The following is a 21,789-nucleotide window of genomic DNA, read 5'->3' as shown; positions in this document are numbered from 1 at the left end:
ATTCTGACCTGTGAAGATTTATTCAGTATCATGCCTTGTTAAAAAGTCATGAAACTAGACATTTCTGTCCAGTATTGCCCAAGAAAATGTCAAAGCCATTGTACAGTTGTGCACGTCTTTAGCATTCAGGAACCTAGCACACACAGACTTTGTTTGCAAGAATAACATGGATACAACCTGGAGCAAACAGTGCTAGAAATTCATGACTGGTTACTGCTTTGTTCTGAAGAGCAGCTAGGGTTCACTCCATTCATCGGGTGTTTCATAACAAGGCAGTCTTCCTTGGTCCCTCCAAACTGGAAACCATTTCACATGATGTATGGGCTGAAAACATTTCTCTTAATAAATTCCAAAGTATCTCCTTCTTGAAGCCAATCTTTGGCTAGTTACTCTGTCATGGAAGGAAGCACTAATTCAAGGTAACTTTCACCCAAGAAACTGTGATACAAATAAAAGTCACTGGACACAGGATCAGACATGAAGTCTTCCCCCCGGTGGTGACTTTCACTAGCTCCATGGCCTTGAACTAGTCACTCGAGCTCTTTGGGACTCAGTCATACAGCAAAGGAAGGAACAGTTTTTTTTTTTGTTTTGTTTTGTTTTGTTTTGTTTTGTCTTTTTCGTTTTTATCGGTACTAGGGATCGAACTCACGACTGCCTGCTTACAAGGCAGGCGCTTATGCCACTGAGCTAAATCCCCAGCCCCAAAGGAACAGTTTTTTAAAAGAAACCTATTTTCTTGAAGTTTTTTTACTAAACATTGCTCTCACACATATATGACATGCAAACATTCCCGTTGGAGTATGTTTCCATGTCTTCTCAGAGACTCCACAGAATTATTCGTCCACTTTACCTTTTTGTATCATAAAACAAGGAGATTTTTCCCGCTCCATCAGGATTCTACCTAGTCAGCTTGTCCCGTGGGCAGATTTTCCATCTCCCTGGGCCAGCATCACTTTCCCTCTTTTTTTTGATCTCATAATAAAGTTTCCAGAACCTATGTTGTCTTATGAATTTCACCATAAGGGAAACATCATGGAACAAAGAAGGAACGGCAAGCATACACTGATGCCAGCGCGCCTGAGCCATGATGGTGCCATCCGGTTGCTTCACCAGCCATCCTTAGAGTAAAGGTCCACAGTCAGCAGGAGCAGTGAAGGTTTGCTGAGGGGCTGGGGAAGACATTTAGCTTTATGTCTTTTCAATATTTTTTCCAGGTTGCAAATATAAAGCGTCAACTTGTGAACTCTAAACCACTTTTAGCCTGGCCTAGAAGAAGCTATAAGAGCATGTGTGTTGCTCCCTGAGCCACTTGCCCTTCTCCATCTGGGGTGCAGGACTTCCCTTTCCATCAGCCCTGGGGGCCTTGCAGGGTGGGTGAAGGCAGGCTTAGCGGTGGGTGACAGTCCTTTGCCTCCTTGGCACACAGATCAGCTCCCCCAGAACCTAAGCCCTGCCCTTCAAACTGAAGGAACTGTAGAAGCCTGCAGGCCTTCACACTGTGTGAGCCCAGCAGGAGCCGGGACCCCGGAGGCCCCTCTGTGCAGCTCTTCTGCTCTTTCCCCCTCTTGGTCTGCTGCATTGCATATGGTGGATGAGGAGACCAGAGGCTTGTGTATATGATAGAAATTTTCTGTAGCAGAACTACAATTAACTACTGATGTATAGGACTATATATTATGTAAATTACATAATTGATATTTCACTGCTTGTAGACTTATAATTTACTAATTTTTTATTCAGCTGAGCAAGGCTGTGATCCAGAACAAAAGTTCTGTGGCTCTGCTCATTGATGTGAGCATAAGCAGCACATACACTCACCACGCCCACAAATTGCAGCCGTTGACTTTGAAATGACTTTGTAATAAATACCCCACTTGCAGGCGAAAGTAACAAGAGTGTGGTCATTACTGGTAAGATACACATGATTGGGTATGAGAAGCAGCAGGCAGAAAAAATGTCTTCAAGTGTCGAGGAAAATGACTGATTTTGCTCTGGGCACACAGGACGTGGGCAGTGTGCTCCATTTTCAGTGGTCCTAGCCCTGCACATGGTGCATAGGCTTCTGCAGTTTGTCCATGTGGCTGTGCATGAGCAGAGAGAAGCATGGCCCCAAACATGGGGGACCCTGACGAAGCCTAGAGAGGCATTTTCCTCTAATGCTGGTCACCCATTTGGTAGAGTTTAGGATGAAGTTTCCAAAGTCAGAATCCATACTCACTAAGGACATGACCATTAAAATGGCTCAGCAGTGGAAGAATCTGTTGGGGGCTAAACCAAGTCAAGTGGATGCTGGAGCCACCAGGCTCCTCCATGTTTTTAGGGTGCAGCCCACCAGAGCTGGGAAGAATACTGTGCCTGCTTGCCACTGTGCATGTTTGTGAGGATGATGGTGAGACTGCACAGATGCCTCTCAGTCTCCTCACACTCAGGCGCGAGGCTCGGGGACCACTTTTCAGAGTACAGTCATCACTGTGCAGAGAACCAGTCTGCTCTATGTAATGAATGGCCTGATGTCCCAGGCCACTGTGACTGGCCTTGGTGCATGGCTCCATGCAAAGGGAATTGCACTGCATTCTCTCTCTGTTTGGCGACAGTGTGGTAGAGCGGATGAGATGCTGTCGCATCATCCTGCCCTTCTTGTTATCAGGGATTGGAGAGTCACTTCAGAGTTCAAAATTATTTTTCTCTTTTTTCTCTAATTTAAAAGTGCAACATAAAAATAAATTGTATTGTGTTTCAAGTAATAAAATCCATACTCATCTGCTAAATGTGCAGAATTCTCTCTGTAAAACTAATTAACTAGATAAAAGGTCCATATCAGGATTTAAGCAGTTCCCCTCTCTAAGGGCCTAACTCAGTAATTAATTATGCTTCTGAATCTCTGAAAACACTTTTCCAGCTTCCTGAGTCTTTAGAAATGAAACAACATGGGCATCGTACAAAATATCTTAATCTCTTGATCTATTTAGAATTGAATCAAGTTCCTACAAGGAAGCAAAATTAAATGGCTTTCAAATGAGGTCTGCAGATTTTCATCATTTAATCAGTTATTTACTTTGGAGCTCAAATAAAACCAGTTCAATTTTTAACCTCGTTTTAAAAGCATTGTTCATGAGAGTCTGTGTGGGGTTGGTGTGCCCCATCAGTTGGTTGGAGGCAGACTTTGCTGCAGCACAGTCCAGGCAGAAAAAGGAGGTTTGGGAGTGGAAATGTTCATTGCTACACAGAAGTGTAGATCATGGGCCATTCCTGGTCCTCTCAGACCTCCATAAGCCAGGCAAGATCCCCATGGCCACATCACAGTGGCCAGGACTTGCGAGCAGCACGACCACATTAATTTTATTTCTCCATAAGGAACATACCTTGGCAATTTGAGCCTTTCCAGGAGACATGGAATTTTATTGGGTAGAGCTGCAGCAGTGTGATTTGCTGAGGGAAAGACCTCGCTCCGGGAGGAGGAAGGAGAAAGGCTGGGAAAACCTTCCCCACTGAGGCCCTCTGTCCTGCCCATACCATTTTGCCAGCATTGGCAGCTGTTGTAAAGCCTTGGGGAAGGTCAGCGGGAGAGCAGACAGGCATGATCTAAGATTGGCACGGGCGGTGCAAACCCTGAAGTTGGCCCCCTGAGCAGAAGGAATGTACTCACCTCTGCATTGTCTCCAGTGGCAAGTTTGAAAATTCTTCAGCTCATCCTTAAAAAGAGTAAGAGGAATATGACCTGCAAAAAACAAGTGGTAGATTGGGCAAGTGGTGTCAGGAACACACGCCTTTCTGAAGGCTACCTGCCCAGACGACTGACCAGGAGCCCTGCCTGCTTCTGTCCCTGGAGATGCTGAGTGCCACCCTAAGGAAGCTGGAGAGAGGGTCGAAAATTTTAATTACAGGTTTCCTTTAATTATGAGCTCCCTTGCTATGTTTACCAAACAACCAGTAGCCCTGAGGGTGGAATTAGGCTCTTTACAGTCCTGTTTTAATCTCCATTGTAATTGTAGTTTGATTGCTGGTGTAAATCACCCAGTCTGCCGCCACCTTCAGTGCAGCCCTTTCCCAGAGCACATAATTTTGAGTTAAAAGGCTGTTATCCATCCGAAAGTCCCAAGAATGTCTCATGGACTTGGTGAATTATGCATTAAACAGAATTCTTTAAAAAGAAGACAAGGGGTTTCTTTGATGTCAGCCAGGGTTTTCGTCACATTATGGACTGTTAGTTTCTAGACTCTCTTAGAGGTGGTTTCTGGAAATCTTTGTTCAATTTAGGACTTATTACTGATCTTCCTCTCACCTCTACGTTTTATTTTAACGGCGTCATATGTCACCCTGGAGGTGGCAGGTTCTAGCAGAAACCTGAGCAGGTGGAAGTAGAGAAAAAGGCAAGTTGCTGCACAGCGCCATCTGTTGGACAGACTGCTAGTCTGCAGCAACGTGGAGGAGTCAGCTTTAGAAACCCAGAGGTCCAGTTGACTGAGGTGTCTGCCGGCCCAGGACCTCCCTCAATGACTGGCGATGGCCAGGAGAGGGCCTTTGTGACTGGATAGGTTGGACTTTGAGCCCCTATTCCATATCCAAAGGCAACACTACAGACTATTGAAAATAAACTTTGTTTACCCAAAGAGAAGCATGTCCAGGTTCCACCACCATAAGCAAATGGAAATTCTTATTTCCATTTTATTTATCTTGTACACAATTGCCGGCTACTGTCCTTATTCATACTGAATCTCATTATCCCTCCCTGCCTCTCCTGCACTTTGTTAAAGGGCTGGGTCTTTCTGCACTGTTACAGGTTCCCCTGGTACATGAGATGAGCATACACAATTTACACCCACTTCCAAAGAGGGAGAGGAGCACTGTGTCTGCGCCAGAATGTGCACAAACTAGGGCTGTCCTGAGCACGAGGGAAATACCTCCCTGCAGGTGGTCAGCTCTCATTGACAGAACCACCTCTCGGTCTGTATCGCCTGCCAGCTCAGAAGACACAACAGACATAAAAGAATGAGAGGAACCAGTGCAGCACGGATGCCATGAGGGAGGAGGGAAGAGAGAGGCTCGGGGTTAAAAGCATTTAACTCTAGCATTTTTGCACTAATTCATCCATGGAGAAGTGCCATAGAAAGGTCAGGTACAATTCCACGAGCACCTAGGGGACAGGTCCCGTCTAGAAGGAGCCAAGTCCCGTGGCAAGGGTAGCATTAGGAGGAGACACTGCAGAGCTAGGCTGGGGAGTGAGGTCAGCCAGGCAGAAGGGCGGGGCTCAGGTGGGCAGAGAGGAGGGATGGGGCTGCCAGCCTGGGCCCCGTCACTGACCCAGCAAGCGTGCTTTCAGTGCAGTCACAAGTATACATCCTGTCCTCCCAACCTCAGGGGCACACAGGCCGCTAAGTGATGGAATGGGAGACTGTCCCTGAATGTTTCTGAATCAGAGATTTGGGGATCATCAGTATAAACTGCCAGGAAATCGATGCAGAAAGAAAAAGGCTCAGAGAGGACCCTGAGCTGCTCAAATATACTTACAAACAAGGTGAATGTCTCCATCAAGACTGAGGAAAAGAGCAGTTGGTGCAGGGAAACAGAAAAAGTCCTTTTCTTCCCCTGACCTGTGAGTGCAGACTGACCTGTGAGGAACCCACACTTGCCGGGGTGGAGATCAGATGGCACTGCAAGCTTTCTCATTACTCTGTAATTATCGCTATAATTTTTAAATTATCAATAGCTCTCTCTAAGGAAACTTAAATGCTTTATATGTCCTTTCCAATGAGTCTCTCTAGGGTTGTTATTAAATTATAAAATTATTGAAAGTTAAGCAAAAAATGTCATCAACATCTATGCTATATTCCATTTTAGATTTCCTTTGGGGGAATACTCCATTCTCCTGCTCACTTTCAATGAGGTGAGTCAAAGCAGAGCCATGATTCCAATCTTATTTATGAATATAAAATTAACTGAAGATACAGCTCAGTCCTCTCTCTCTCCATCCCCTGTCATACAGTTTAGTGTGTTCTGGTAATGAATGCTATCTAGTGAGCTCTTTGGGGCCGGGGCTTGATCACTTTTGGTATTAACTATTACAGAAAGTGAAGTACAGTTTCGGCTAGAGATGAGTGCAAGCAACAGGAGTCATTTCTTGGTTCTCTGAGATGCCAGGGTTCAGCTGCTGTCTGGGTTGGCTGTGGAATCCATTTATTTGCCTCACCTGGTAAAGACTTATGACGCATCTGCCCTGTACCCACACATAAAGTCTGGAGATGTATCGGCATCGGCCTCTGAGGACACTGATCTGCAGCAGAACGCACGTGTGTGAATCAGGGGTCACTCTAACCCATTGGACATGGCTGACCATTCGCTTCCTTCCTCCTCACTCTCTGTGGCTTCCATTCTGTTCACAGAGTGGTGTTCTGCAGACTCTGAGAGCCCTCCCGTCTTTCCCCTTGCTCCTTGACCTTTCTCACTCAGGCTGCCTGGCAGTTGTCTCCTCCTTGCCCTGGTCCAGACTCAACTGGTGCACCCTCTTCAGTCTCAACCCCGTGTACTGCTGCTCCCTGGCTCTCCCTCATCGCTAACATCTGCACTGTGCATAGGATAACCGCACGTCTATTCTGGCCATCCTGGTCTTTGTGCTGGCCTTTCTGCTATCCCTTCCTGGTTACCTAGAAACCTCTCAAGGTTCACGCACTCAGTTTAAAACTCGGGATCTTTATTTTCACCTTTCCTCCCCTTGCTCTACCTTCTCTCTCCCAAAGGAGAAAAATTATTCTCCTTATTGTCATCTTAACCATCATCCAAGCAGTACACTGTCATCTTTCAGTTTTTGAAGCTTAATGATTTTCCTTGTCTCCATCCTTATGCTCCTAATTTCATTAGAAGCTAAATGCACTATTATGAATATAGCATATTATGAATATAGCATTAGAAGCTAAATACACTATTAAAGTTCAAACAGTCACATCCTATGAGCACTGTTCATTGATAAGAGCATAACGTCTAAACACTGCCAGAGAACCTAAAGCCTTACGATCCTGTCCCCTCCCTATTGCGCCTGTTCTTGCTCTTGCCCACCTCGTTCTCTGTGGATTCAGTATTACCAAGCCTGTTCCACCCTGGAGAACTCTCTATTTGCTGTTCCTGGAGTATCCCATCTCCAGACATTCTTCTCTTCAGGCTCAGAGCAAACACTGCTTCCCTAAAGGAGCCGTCGTTGATCGCGGTACAGCAGCACTGCTCCCTGCCTCTGTACCATCTTCTCATTCTAGGTTGTGCCGTAGCACCTGTCAAATGTAAAATGGTCGGTTTGTGTCCCATCAGGCTGACTTTCTTGAGTCAGCCTGGATCAAACATGTATTGATCACTGTTGCATCCCTAGCATGTACTGAATGTGAAAGGAAGGAATGCATGTTAAATACTATGTGGATACAAAGAAGAATCGCATGGCCAGGGATTTAGCTCAGTGGAGTAAGACCCTGCCTGGCAACTGTGAGGTTGTGAGTTCAACCCCAGGCGCAAATTTTAAAAAAAAAATTCTAATTTTAGAGGATCAATAGAAACTATTACATATCTTGAGACATAAATAAGCATTAAACCAGTGAACAAAGACCCAGGCAAAGGAATTGCATATGCAGAGAACAAGCAAGGCTTTGCAAAACCATTTCAGGGATGGAAATGTCCTGGCACAGAGTGGAAGCAGTGGGCACCGTGTGAGGGAGGAAGAAGGAAGGGAGGTCAGCTTTGTGGAGAGGTGGGAGGAACACAGAGGACATCCGTTGCTGGGAGGTGACACCCCAAGAGCACCTGTCTTTGTTATCGCCGTGCAGCCACCACACCCAGCCTCACTCCTGCTGGGCAAGGCGCCCCAGCCCATCCCCAGCCTCCCTGAAAGGTCTGGGCAAAGGTGCCAGGGCAAAGGTAGCATTAAGAGAATGCCTCTGACTGCGCTTGGAGTGGGGGCTCTCGGCTTTCCACTGGAGAAAGGAGATTGGTCACCACAGAATACTGTTGTCTGGAAGAGCGTAAATCAAGGCTGGCTAGGCCACGTTAGGACTGTGAGAGTAATGCTTAGGAGAACAGAAGATGTGATCTGGGTGTGGTGGCACATACCTGTAATCCCAGCACTCGAGGAGCTGAGGCAGGAAGACTGCCATGAGTTCAAGGCCAGCCTGGGTTACATAAGAGACCCTGTCTCAATCCCATCCACTCCCCCAAAAAGAGTAATACATGAATTAAGGGAAAGAGAAAATTTTGAGCATTCCAGTTTTTCAACACCTCCTCCTTCACTTTAACTAAAAAGAGTCAGTTCTTTTTTTTTTCAGTTATTCAAAATTAAATTCACAAATATGATCTCAAAAGTTATTAGAGAATGAAAAGATGCTTGGAACAGTAGCATTTCTCCAGAAGCCATTGAGATCACAGAAGCAGCTATCAAGTGTGCAATCTAAAGTCACAAAGGGAATTTGGACGTGCACATGTGTGCACTCACCTGAGCTCTCTGTTTTAGACATTGTCTTATACTGCAGACGGGGTGCTCCTGGATTTCCGTGGTGGCAGAAGAGTGAATTCCTTCCCAGAAGACCCACTCACCAAAATCCACAGACCACACTGCAGAGGTGACTTGGAGACTTTGCCTGAAAGGGAAGCCTGGCCCTTCACTCCTCGATGCTCACCCACCACACCACTCACTGCTGGGCTTGCCACAAGCCTCTCATGCCTCTCAGGAGGACGCTAAGGTTGAGTAGGACAGGGCTGTGCCTTCAGGACAGCTGTGAGCAGGACACTGACTTAGGTCAGTCAGCGCCCTGGGGGCAGAAGAAACAATGCTTAGATGAGACTGGACACCTGAGGGTCACAGAGGGTGGAGCAGGGTATCTTATAGAACTTTCTGACCTCTGTTTGGCCCTGGGACTTTCACTGAGTCATTGATGTGATGTGGCCTCTTCCACACTAAGCCCCCTTGTCTGTGAGTTGTCACTTGGGCCCAGATTTGCTGAGTGAAGCTCAGTGGGATAATGACACATGTTAGGTAGTTGGGTGGAAGCATCTGCAGCACGGCTCATACTTAGAACTCCTTCCATGTAAGATTAAGAGAAGAAGGACTGGGCTTTAGCTCAGCAGCACAGCACCTGCCCGGCAAGTGCAAGGTCTTGGGTGCAACTCTTGTTAGAAAAATAAATGACTAAAATAAGGTGCTGTGGAGAAGGCATATGGTGGGCCAGGGAAAGGCCATTACTTAAAACCAAAGATGCAGATATGCCAAAGGCCTCTGTGTCCAGCAGGGGCCTGCAGCCTCAGTCACTTCCAGAAGCACCAAAGTCCCAGAAACAAATGCACTTGTCAAGTAGGACCCTGAACAGCCTCAAAGAATGGGTTCATTTTCTGGACCCACAACATGCCTCCCTGGTCAGACTTCTGACCCCAGCTGGGCAGAAAAGCCTCAGCAACTCACTGGTACTCACACACTGCATCCTGAGACCCAGTTCTGACACCCTTGGTATGAGACGTGTGTGTCGTAAAATGTGTTGCATGAGCCACCCAAACAGTTCCAGTCACTGCACTAGAAAGAGGGCTTTGCTTTACACTGCGGTTATCACACCTAGAGGGACTCTGTACCGTTTGCCAAATCCATAGGATGAAAATGAAAGAAAGGAATAGCTGTCATTGTATGTCTTCCCGCATGTGTGGGAAGCAATATCTAAGAAAAAATAGTTTTTCACTTTTCTCCTTTGTTGTGCAATAGTCTTTTTCAAATTCCTTCCTTCTGAAATCACATGTTATTGAGCAAGGCTTAGAGAAAAGGACTTTATGTCCATTCCAATCCTGCCTTTAAAAGGCTACTGCTTGTCCTTCAAATGAGTTACCATACAGGGCATTCAAGAATGACAGTCGTAAATCCCAAAGCTGACAGAAGAGATGTTCCAAGGACAATTTAGAAACTGTTTCAAGAGCAACATTAGAAAGTGACCGCTATGACAGCAATAATCAGGGAGGCTGAGAGCAGCGAAGGTGATGCCCAGAAGGCTGCAGGCCACCAGCACCTTACAGTGTCTGTGGTTAGTGACACAGCAGACTTGCCAGAAAACTGCCATTTCCACAGTGCCGTTACTCGGGGCCTTGACCCTAAGGCGTGTGATGTTCTAACCCTCGAATGCCAAAACCACACACCATCTCCGCATTTTTCCGAGGGGTACTCGGAAAATCACAGCAGTCCAAAGCTGTCTCCCCACCCTGCAGCAGGTCCTCTGAGGTCAAAATGCAGCAGGGCCAGAAAGTGGATGTGTGAGGATCCCTGCCCAGTCTGAGGTGAACTCCAGACAGGAAAGACTCCTGGAGCCCTCAGATACTTTCTTCCCACTCTGAACACTCTGTTCCCAGGTTGCCATGTAAATATCTGTAGTTGATCCTTCACTCATGGCTGGAGCAAAACTTTTATTTTATACAATATAAACTCAGGCTTTTACAGAGTAAATTTATGAATGAACCCTCACAGTGATTTAAACCTAGACTCTGGTTGGTTCCATCACTGGCAGTCACACCCTCTTTGAGGGCAGTCCTGACAGGTGACACAGAGAGAGAATGTGAGCAGTATGCAAGGATTCGGGACACTGAGCCCAGCACCGGCTGGTTTCACACAGGCGCGTCTGGTGCACCTGCAGGATGGAGCAGAGTAGTTCAAGCTGGCAAAGGGGAAGGGACGTCAGTCAGGTCCCAGCACGGCCTTGGGTGGGAGGAGAGGAGTTCTGTTCCCGCTCCCTCATCACCGTAATGTAGGTGATTGAGGTGAACGCCTTCAACTGGGTTTTCAAACCTGCTGCAGAAGAGTCCTCGAGCTCAGCCACTTGTTCGTCTTCCTGGTGTCCACAGCTGAAATGACCTTATGTGATCGCAGCCCAGTGTGTCTCAACTGCCTGTGGTTTCTTCCTTATGAGCACGGTGTGTGTATGTGTTGATCAGCCCCGAGTATGGACCTGTGGCAGTGATAAAGGCAAATCCAGGCTGGGACAAACCAAGCATCTCTCAGACCACTGTAGGTCTGAGGTCACAGTTGTTCCTGTGTTAAAGACAGGGAGGTTAGTCTGATACCCTGAGGAGCTCAAAAGAGACAGTAAACCAGCAGTGGTAAGAGACCTAAGGGAAAGGGGAGAGTGGCAAATTCCAAAGAAGGGGAATATTGTGCACGTACACGGACACCCAGAGAGGAGCGAGGACTTGCAGCTGAGCCACACCAAGGACAGCAGAAGCTGTGTGCGCTGGCTTTAGAGAACATGGGTGCAGGACGGGAAGAGCGTGGAGCACAGAGTGCTGCACGAAGCTGTGGAGAGTGTGTGCTGCATGATCTCAATCCGGTGTAACCGTGAGGTGCTGGGAACCCGTGACAGTTTACCCATAGGCCGGGGCTCTGGGACAGACCAGTTCACTGGATGTTTATGTCCCTAAGGAAACAAACAAAACCTGATGGTTCAAATGCTAAGAGCATATATGTGGATCAGTCACTGGATGATTCTCAAGGCAGACTCACCAATTAGATGCTCTTACATGCAGTAATGAATACTGTCTTTGTTAGTCTGGTTTCATAATTACGAATCTTTCTTCTTAGAGTATTTTTCTCTGAGAACACAATCTGGCAACATGGCTGCATGTAGCAGGGAAGCCACAGGGGCTCCCTTCAGTGGGCAGTGGGATGCTTCTGTCTGTGAACACTTGTGGGTATTTTAAAGAAAGCATGAGCCAGAGAAGAAGGCGAAATGGGGCCTCGGGAATCATCTGGAAGGCTATGGTGGTCATCCTTGGTAGCAGTAGTGTTCTGTCATATAGCCTTGCAGGGCGCTGCTCACATGTCTGTGTAGTAAGAAGCTGAGTCGGGGTGAGGCAGTCCACATCCAGCTGAGAGGCAGAGATAGACAACTGCGTTTGCCCCCTTCACCCTGTTCCCCACTGCTGTCTTTCCCCCCACCACGGTCTGCTGCCATATCTGTACGAAAGGTTCACAGCTCCTATTTGAAAGAAAACAGACTTCTGTAATCTGAATGCTGCCATTAAATCACCTTTTGCTCAGCTGAGTGTCCCCTCCTCCCTAGTGCTCTCTGCCCCTTTCCTAGTCCACTTCTTTAGCTGGAACCAACAGAAGGGTTTGGTTTCTCAGGGATGTCAGATAGGGTGCATTGCCCAAGTCGGGCTTTCTCCTTTTTCTGTTCTTGATTGTGAGCATATAAGGATCAACAGCCAAAGGAAATGAGTTTCAGTTTCATTAATAACTGAGTGAGCATCTGATCTCCCCTACTTCTCTGCCTTAAAAAGACTTTTCCGATGACATGGCTGCAAATAGGCCAAAAGCCTAAAACACTAGTGTCTGGCAGCCCCATCTGTATGACTGACATCCTTAGAGTGGATCTCAGGCCCACGACAGCAAAGCTCTGTGTAACCCATCAGGCACCAGCTTCTCCTTCCCTCCCTGGTGCAGGTGGACCAGGGTGGGCCAGGAGACTGAGGCTGCCAGGGCAGCTTCTAAGGACAAGGGGCAAAGATGGCACAGAGATGGCTGGGTCTCCAGGTGGGTCATCCAGAAGGATCCCTTGAGGTAGAGCAGTTCTCAACTGGCTCCCTAAATCCACTGGTCCTGCCCCCGAGGAGAGAAGGTCCAGTGAGCATCGCATGCCACCACCAGACTGCAAGCACATGAAGAAAATAGGACAGAAACATGGAGACAGAAGGTCTTTTTCCTGGGACTGAAGCTAAAATGTGATCAAGGAGCAAGCATATTCCTCCTCCTCCAAAGGATGGCATTTTAGGAAAGCCGGACAAACCCCTTGTCCAGAATTATTTCTCCACTAATACGCCGCATTCCTTCACCAGTCACTGACCTGTGGTGGCTTCTGATCTTGTTCTTTGACTGCGACCTCTTAATGTGAATATCTTGAAAGGGGTGATGCACACAGCATGGGAGTCTGGTCAGAGCTGGTTCACTAGACCCAGGGCAGGAGTGGGTATTAGGAACACGAAAGTGTAGAAGAGAAAGGGAAGAGCGAACAGGAATTTGTGTCTGCTTTTCCATTACTCACCGCATGGGGTGCTGAGGTCTGAACACCATAATTTGGCATGCACTTCTAACTACTGACCTGCCTCAGCTATTTAAAGGATGTCTGCAGATTCCCTGTTCCCTGGTTGTTCAGTAAAAATATCTAGTGGGAAATGTGAGAGTTTGTTCAAGAAAGGCAGAGACAGACACAGGGAGATGAAAGGGTTATTATATATAAAAGCTATGTTAGGCACTGTAGCGAAGTCAGATTTATTTACCTTACTAATTTAACACAGTTGGGGAGGAGAGTAAGACTTAAATGAGCTGAAATGCTTCCTAGGGTTTGTTCAATTTCTAGGAATGTTTTCTAAAAAGGGGACAAAGAAATCAGATTTATGATGCCTTTAATACCATTATGCTTAGAATAAGCCAAAATAAAATTGCAACACAGAGAGGAAAAATTTTTTAATTGTAATTTCTACTTTATCACTCCAGTTATCTCCAGGGGGACTGAAAGCTTTCTGGGCGGTACAGGTTTGGAATCCCTAGCACTGCGTAGAGATGCTTGATGGACCACCTGACAAGGTCACCTGAGATCTCCTGGTTCAGTAATGCAACCCTGTGCTGTGAAAACAAGATCAACTACGCTCCAGTGGCTCAGGACACACATGGCAATGGAACAGTGGGCCAGCGTGCTGGCAGGGGAAGTAATTTACCTCCCCTCATGTTCTCTCTCCGTGACACTACACTGAGAGCCAAACACGTGTCCATGCAGGCATCAGGCAGGAGAACAGAAATTAATTTGCTTCCCCCTGGAAACTCAGAGGCTGCATGCTTACCTGCCATGCTTATCTTTGCCACCCTGTCCTCAGATGATGAGTGAAATTTCTGCGGTTCTGCTTTTCCATAGAGAAGCCTCTTGTTTGCTTAAGAATGAGGAAGTCACTCTATTAAGTGTTCCTGTCACTGTGAGGATATTCTTCAGCATGGTAGCTCTGTTTCCAAACTCAGGTCCTCTTTTGATGGTTTGTGCTGCTGACTTCGGAGCACCTCGGAACAGGAGTCTCCCTGTGGGTACTCTGTCCCTGTCATGCACAATGCCCTAGGGTGTAGCTTATGGGTCTTGGAGAAGTCCCCTAAGGGCAAACAAATGATGGGACTCCTCTACCTTCTCTTCTACAAAGTCAGAGATGTCCTGGAGAAGCCTTTGTTCCCTTTTCTTGTTTCTATTTTTCATTTGTGCTCTACTCTATGACCTGGACCCATTAAGGAACATGAAGACAGATTAAATTTGTCTTCAGAAGTCACAGCTGCCCTCCAAACCAAAATATGCTGGTGAATCTTCAGACCCCACAGCATCTGTGGGCCTTGGGCTCCCATGGAGCCCCTCTGCATGCCCTCAGAGAAGGCATCCTTGCTCCGGCCGCCCTAAGAGGGTGCATCCCCAGCACCTGCTGCAGACACCAGCATGCTGCTCACCTAGGCAGGGCCAGCAAGGAAAGATCTAGCTGGTGAGAGGTGGAAAAGGGAACTCACACAGAGCTGTGGCAGGAGGGTCTATGGTAAAGGGAGGCTCTTCTGTGGGAAGTGCCTATGGGGGAAAAAAAAGGATAAGTCAATCTTGAGATGCGGCAACCACAGAGAATTTCTCTGGTGTCAGTGTTTTCCATTTACAAGAAACTGAGATTTTTAAACTATGTCTAGAATCCAGCCATTGCCCAGCAAGAGCCTCTCCCTGTCAGCACTGTGACACCACAGGCCAGACCCTCACCTATTCCCAGGGGCTCTCACCTTTTCCACTGGGTGTCCCAATAGGTTATCCTCAACTGTGACCATAGGAGACTGTACCCAGGTGCAATGGATCAAGGGTCATTTCCTCAGAGTCATATTTAATTGGACTGTTATGCTGTGGCATTGGCACAATTTTGAGTTCCTGAGATGACTGTAGGAAGTCTAGTGTCAGTTTAGAAGGAAGTAAAGGCCTGCTTCCAACGTTCTTGCCTTTCCCAATCAAGTGAAAAAATAAAGATAAAGAGGTTGTTATCCCTGCTGTAGAGAGGCTACAAGCTAGATGGAACAGTGGCCACTCTCCAAGGCACCAGTCTCAGTGTCCCCAAATTAAATGCCCACCATGAAGGACTGGTGAGGAGCTGAGTGGCACAATGTTCTTAAATTCATTCAGCACCAGTACCATCTTAGGACAGGTTAAAGATTGTTAAACAAAGTGATCAAAACACCAATCACAAAGGGAGTGAATTAGAAACAAAGTGGCAAGTTAGACATTAAAATTAAGAATTTATTGAGCAGTAAAATGAAGAATCTGTGATTATTGGACAATACAAGCCACTGACTGGGAAAGTATCTTCACTACACAAATATTTGAAAAGAACTCATTTCTAGGTTTTAAAATTTCTCTGCAAGTCAAATTTCAAAAGAGACAATATCCAACATGGGTGACACTGGCAAAGGAACTGTTTAAAAAATATTTCCAAATGCTCATTTAGCTTATAGTAAAGCACTCAGCACCATCCAGAATCAGGAAGAAGCTAGTTACCAAAAATCCACATGGGATGCTGTCATTTCTCCATCAGGATGTCTAAAATAGAATGTCAGTGATCAAGAACATTAGACACTTGGAATTCCATACAATTTCACTGTTGTGTGTGTGCGCGTGCACACACATACACACATACACATGGGACCGCACATACATACTCCAAGAGACACGCCCAGAGTGACGGTGGCACTCTCAGTAGAAGCTATCATTTTTCCTCGCTTCTTGAGTCTCAGGCTTGCTGACTGGTTCTCAGCAGAGCACCCATGAATCTTGGCCTGGGAGCTCTGCCTGGTCACAGGAACATGTTCACCTACAACTGAAACAGGCTGGACGTGCCCTGTTGTGGGTACCCCTGGATCAGCCATCAGCCACAGGAAACATTGCATACCTGGCTTGTGAACAGGCCAGAGTGTTGCACTCAGTTCCTGTCTACACACATACAGCCCCCAGCCTGACTCACATTTTGGCCCTGCTTTCGTCCCCTTTCTTTCTATCCCATTGTTCCTGCCCTTTGGAAGGGGGATGGATATCTTGTGCCATTGTTTGCCAGCAGTGTTTAACTTCGTCTTGATTTTTACAGGGGCTCGCAGCTAAGTGTCTGTCTCAAGTCTCAGAATTTGGGCTTGAACTTTCCAGCAGTGCTGAAATTGTTAGCACTTGGACCACCCTTAGAGATGGATGAAGTGCATTTTTGATAAAGGGATGCACATGAGTCCTGTGGGGGCCAGGGGCAGCATGCTTTGGTTTATATCCAATTGTTCACCAAGACCAAGAGCCCCACGTGCTCATAAGCAGGGATTCTGGAAGGTATGGATTATGGGGTTTGTAGCCAGCTTACCGTTAAGAGGTAGGGTCTGGTCAGAAGAGGCAGTCACTGGGAGTGTGACCTGGAGGATTCACTTCCTCTGACCTCCTCCCTTCTCTGCATCTCAGTCACCATGCCCTGGCAAAGCCTTGGCCATATTAACCTTCCAGAACCCTTTCCTGGGTGTCCCTTAGAAGGATCACAGCCACCAAGGGGACACACAGTTCTTGTGGGTGCCCTTCCCTGGGCCAGGTCCTTCCTGGGCCTCCTTCATACGGCACTGTCCAGCTGCTGAGCACTCTGGTTAACAGTGAGAAAGCTCCAGAGGTCTCGTCCTGAGCAGTAGGCAGGGGCAGGCAGGGAACCATTCTTCCGATTTCCCGTCTTTGGGCCACATGGTGTTTGCAAATGATTTCATCTGCTGTAGCCCGATGTTGATCCCTTCACCTCATAACTTCTTTTGAGGGAGATGCAACCTTCTGCCTTCTCCTCTGCATTTGTACTGCAGCTCATCAGATGAGCTCAGGGACACTCCTGAGGCCCAGGGGTGCAATTTTTATTAGTATTTACAATGTGGCCCTGGGCAGTACAAGCCCCCTTTGCTCGGGGTCTCTTCCCAGCCATACTGCTGTCTTTCCTTATTTGGACTTCTGGCAGAGAGGAAAGAAAAAGAAAAAGGAAAAGAAAGAACCCATTTAATTTCCTCCTGCCGTTGACCTCTGACATTTCTCAGGAACGGACTTGACTCCTTTCCACAGAATGGGCCTTGGGAGGGCAGATCTCCTTGGTATTAAACCTCGCAAATAAATCCGTGTGAGCCTGGGGTCAGGCTCACTGGGTCATGGGCTACCCTGAGAAACCACTTGCATAACCTGTGTCCACAACAGGCTCCCTCTGAAGATACGGCCCTGATTCTGAGGCAGTAGAGCGGTGAAAGGCTTGAAATTAAAATTTGGGGCAGATTCTAAGTCATGTTTTAAACTTCTGCCTCGTGCTGGCCCTTCGTGTTTTCTCCTTTTCGCTCCTGCTCTTGTGTGGCAATGCAGCACCAGTGACGTCATGTCTTTCCAAGGTGAAGTGATTTGTTGTCCGTCTCCGTTGATGTTGCTTCCTTGTGAGGTCAGTGTGAGAAACACCAAGCTCCTCAGAATTCTCCCCCACTACAGATCCATGCAGCTGATCACTGGAGAAGTGGGGTTCAGCAGCCTGGGCCTGGGCTATTTGCCTAGTGAGCTTCTGGGCCTGGCGATGACTCCAGATGCACCTGGAGGGCGGCAGGGTCCATGCTCTAGGCCTTCACTGTGCTGCCACTTGCAGTCCCACAGCTGCGCAGAGAGAGCTTGCTTTTCTCACAGGCCTCTGTGAAACAGTACACAGCTAGAGCAGGTGTGAGAACACGTGGCCACGGGTTCACAGACTTGGCAGGAGGCCGCTCACAAAGCAGGGCACCAGTGCATCCCGAGGACAGTGCCAAGGAAAGGCTGAGAGGCTGAGGGGCGGGAGGGCACTGACACTCAGGACGCAGCGCTTCCCTCCGCACTCACGGGCTGTCCCCACAGCACAGCTGCTTGGGGGGTGTCCCTCCTAAATGCCAGCTAAGACTTAAGAAATTTATAAAAGGTAATGAGGTGACAGCAGACCCAGACACTCCAGGGAGCTGTGATTGGGAGAGGAAATGCAGACACTCAGAGACCCCCAGGCTGAGGCAGGCCACTTTCCTGCTGCCTTGGGAACAAACTTTAATACTCACCCACACACTACAGCAGTTGGCAACATGGACAGGAGTGTGTTAGGTATAGACCCGAGGGTGTGGTCAGTCGGAATGAATGTGCTCCAAACAGTCAAAGTTGAAGTCGAAGGATTATGAATGATTCTCAGTTTTTTCTTTATGAATCGCCTGGACTATTTAAAAGTACATGATATACCTATGATGAACAGATGTCTTAACTTTCTATTTTCATGAAAATAAAGTGAGAAGCTAGTTGATGACTGTACATAAATAGGTATTCAATGAATCCTGAGTTGGCACCCATACCCCGTGTGGGGTCCCTCAGAAGAGCATCTGCTCACACGCAGCGCAGGACTGCAGGCTTGTGGCCTCCATCTTACATGACACACTCCCCGCCGCCCGCATTGTGTCAGGAGAGCCAATCTATGAATGCCTAAGTACGCCCGAGCTTTTGATGTGCACGTGCAATGGTAACTGATGAATTACATTCACTTCAGTCTCACTGTTTGTCACAAAGCAATTGACTGATCACACATAAGATTCCTAATTAAGCGTTCTTTTCTCTCCTTTCATTCTGCACGTTGCAGCCCCATTCATCCCAAATAAAGACGAAGACAGCATCGTCAAGTTTGACACTTTTGGAGATGGAATGGGGCGATACAACGTGTTCAATTTCCAGAACGTGGGTGGCAAGTACTCCTACCTGAAGGTCGGTCACTGGGCAGAGACCTTGTCCCTGGATGTGGACTCCATCCACTGGGCCCAGAACTCCATCCCCACCTCCCAGTGCAGCGACCCCTGTGCACCCAATGAGATGAAGAGCATGCAGCCGGGCGACGTCTGCTGCTGGATATGCATCCCTTGCGAGGCCTATGAATACCTGATTGATGAGTTCACCTGCATGGACTGCGGGCCTGGGCGCTGGCCCACGGCTGACCTGTCAGGATGCTTCGATCTTCCTGAGGACTACATCAAGTGGGAAGACGCCTGGGCCATCGGCCCTGTCACCATCGCCTGCCTGGGCTTCATGTGTACCTGCGTAGTCATAACTGTGTTTATCAAGCACAACAACACACCCCTGGTCAAAGCCTCGGGCCGAGAGCTCTGCTATATCCTGCTGTTTGGGGTCGGCCTGTCCTACTGCATGACATTCTTCTTCATTGCCAAGCCATCGCCCATCATCTGTGCCCTGCGCCGGCTGGGGCTGGGGACTTCCTTTGCCATCTGCTACTCAGCCCTGCTGACCAAGACAAACTGCATTGCCCGCATCTTCGATGGGGTCAAGAACGGCGCACAGAGGCCCAAGTTCATCAGCCCCAGCTCTCAAGTCTGCATCTGCCTGGGTCTCGTTCTGGTGCAGGTTGCGGTGGTGTCTGTGTGGCTTGTCCTGGAGGCCCCTGGCACCCGGAGGGACACCCTCCCTGAGAAGCGCGAGAAGGTCATCCTGAAGTGCAATGTGCGCGACTCCAGCATGCTTATCTCGCTGGCCTACGACGTGGTCCTGGTGATCCTGTGCACCGTGTACGCCTTCAAGACAAGGAAGTGCCCCGAGAACTTCAACGAGGCCAAGTTCATCGGCTTCACCATGTACACCACCTGCATCATCTGGCTGGCCTTCCTGCCCATCTTCTACGTGACATCCACTGACTACAGAGTGAGTCTCGGTTGGGTTCCTGTCCTTTTGTCCTGACTGGTTCCATCTTTCCCTGTTCTTTGTCTTGCATCCTGTCGGTGTGTGTCACGTTGTGGAGATTTAAAATCGACTCTTTTTGCTTCATCTAGGAATGGGCTCAGTGTTTACAAAGGCCATAAAGAGCCTTGGTATCACGGAAAATTTAAGTCGATATGTTTTAAATACATTGAGCCAGCACCTCCCTTGTTCAGACCGTAGAACTAGGCCCAGTAGCAAAGATAAATGTGCGTGTCATGCCATCCAAGCATTTACAATCTAGTGGGAAAGAAAATGCATGTTTAAATTTAAAAGTGACAGCCAAAGAATAAGACATCATCACTAAGAACTAGTGAGAATATTTCAAATTAGACACAGCAGGACTTGGCTACAATAGATCAATCTGTAAATTAAAATACACCTGCAACGTTAAACTAGGATCAGTTGAAAGATCTAAAAATTTCATTCATGCTCTATTACTTTTATAAAAACTGATTACAGTGCCACGCTGTGCCTTGTCTAAAACTTTAGTCATGTATACAAATATGCTCTGTCTCTGTGTGAGGAAAAGAGAAAGGAGAGGAAGGGAGAGAGGCCTTGGACTAGTTAAAAAACCTTGCTGTACATATGCAAGACACCTGATTAAACCATTATAGACCCTTAGTAAAGTTAAATTCCTGGAATTCATAATTGTCATCTCTTCTGAAAGAAATTTTATTCTTCCATCACGATTTCCCAAATTGTTGCAACGGTTCACTGGCTATTTTTGCATTAATAATTCTGACTTCAATATCTGACAGTGAGTGGGTATCAGAATTTTCCCCCAGGCACTTGGGTTTCATTGTCTGTAGTTCTGAGGTCAGAATGGATTAAAGTTCCCCAGAGGTGCATGGCCTCTGGCTCCCCAGGATTTCACAGAATGAACTGTCCCATTTGTGGGCGTAAGCCCCTTGTCTTTTGCCTACCAGAATCTAGAAAGCTGCTCCCACAAGAGGATGCAACAGATACAAGATTTTGGTTAGAAGAGGAGGAAAAGATTGGAGATGGTGTGGGGTGCTGTGGTCACCACGTCACTGTGAGCAGGTTTTCAACACTGTCACCTCTAGAAATGGGGAGCAGAGCAGGTGTCAATTAACTCATTCAGCCACTCCTCAACGTATCCCCCTTTCAAAGCTTCATGTCAGCTGCGGTAAACAGTTTTCGTCAGTTAGAAACGGACTTTTGAAGGTTTTCTATTACATGTCTGCAGTACATAGTGGTCACACCCCTGTGGGGAGTGGCACCTGGGGCCTCACCCCTGCCTTCGTTTTCCCCTCCCCTGCCCCCTCCTCCTCTGCCTCTCCCATTTCCTAAAGATCTGTCTCCCTGCTTGCTATTATCTATTGTTTACTTTACTCTTTGATTTATTAAAAATGATGCTTTTCACTTTGTACACTCACAATACCTAGCACAGCTAAGTGGAATTGCAGAAGTCACAGATTTTCTTAGCAACCCTGCCAGCCGTGAGTGAACAGGAGAAGTGCGAAAGGGAGGCTGCTGCTGCTCTAACGCCGTGGGTTTCACACCTGGCCATGCATTGGACATGCTGAGCAGTGTGTCGGGACAGGCTCCAGCGAGCCTCAACACCTCACTGCTCTGCAGCCTGGGCCCAGGGCTTTTCAGAGCCCACATGTTACTCGCTACAGCCCCTGCGGAACCCAACAGATGGGAAGTTTGACTCACAGTGTTGCAAAATATCTGTCAAAGTTAGAAAGTTGACAAAAGGCTTCCCTTATCAAAGGAAAGCACAGCAAGTGGGCCCAATTCCTACCTGTGAAAGGGTGGCACTGACTCGGGCGGAGCACTCTCCTCCACCCCCAGCGCCACCTGTCCCTCTATCCTGCACCTGCCCCTGCTTCAGGAGCCTCCCAGAGCTCTGCAAGCCTTGGCACATGAAACCCTCACTCTGGAACTCCAAAGCAAGATAGACCAAAAATTTCCCAAGGGAGATGCAGGAGCCCAAAGTGAATCCGCAGCTTTAGAAAAATATCCA

At 47.6% G+C, this 21,789-nt stretch overlaps 1 protein-coding gene across 4 annotated transcripts in view; it reads left to right on the top strand.

The window, feature by feature from the left end:
• The window catches only part of Grm3 (glutamate metabotropic receptor 3), a 163,457-nt gene that overhangs the window by 124,428 nt on the left and 17,240 nt on the right, over nucleotides 1-21,789 (top strand). For all 4 annotated transcript variants that reach the window (XM_005003643.4, XM_005003644.4, XM_063237360.1 and 1 more), the window contains exon 4: nucleotides 18,676-19,742. In XM_005003643.4, the coding sequence (XP_005003700.1) occupies nucleotides 18,676-19,742 (1,067 nt within the window). The remainder of the gene's footprint in view (nucleotides 1-18,675; nucleotides 19,743-21,789) is intronic.

Source organism: Cavia porcellus, unplaced genomic scaffold (assembly GCF_034190915.1).
Source record: "Cavia porcellus strain 051 isolate PalLab524CR breed Dunkin Hartley unplaced genomic scaffold, mCavPor4.1 scaffold_2, whole genome shotgun sequence".
In the NCBI taxonomy this organism is placed as follows: domain Eukaryota; kingdom Metazoa; phylum Chordata; class Mammalia; order Rodentia; family Caviidae; genus Cavia; species Cavia porcellus.
This window is presented reverse-complemented; position numbering and strand designations above follow the sequence as displayed.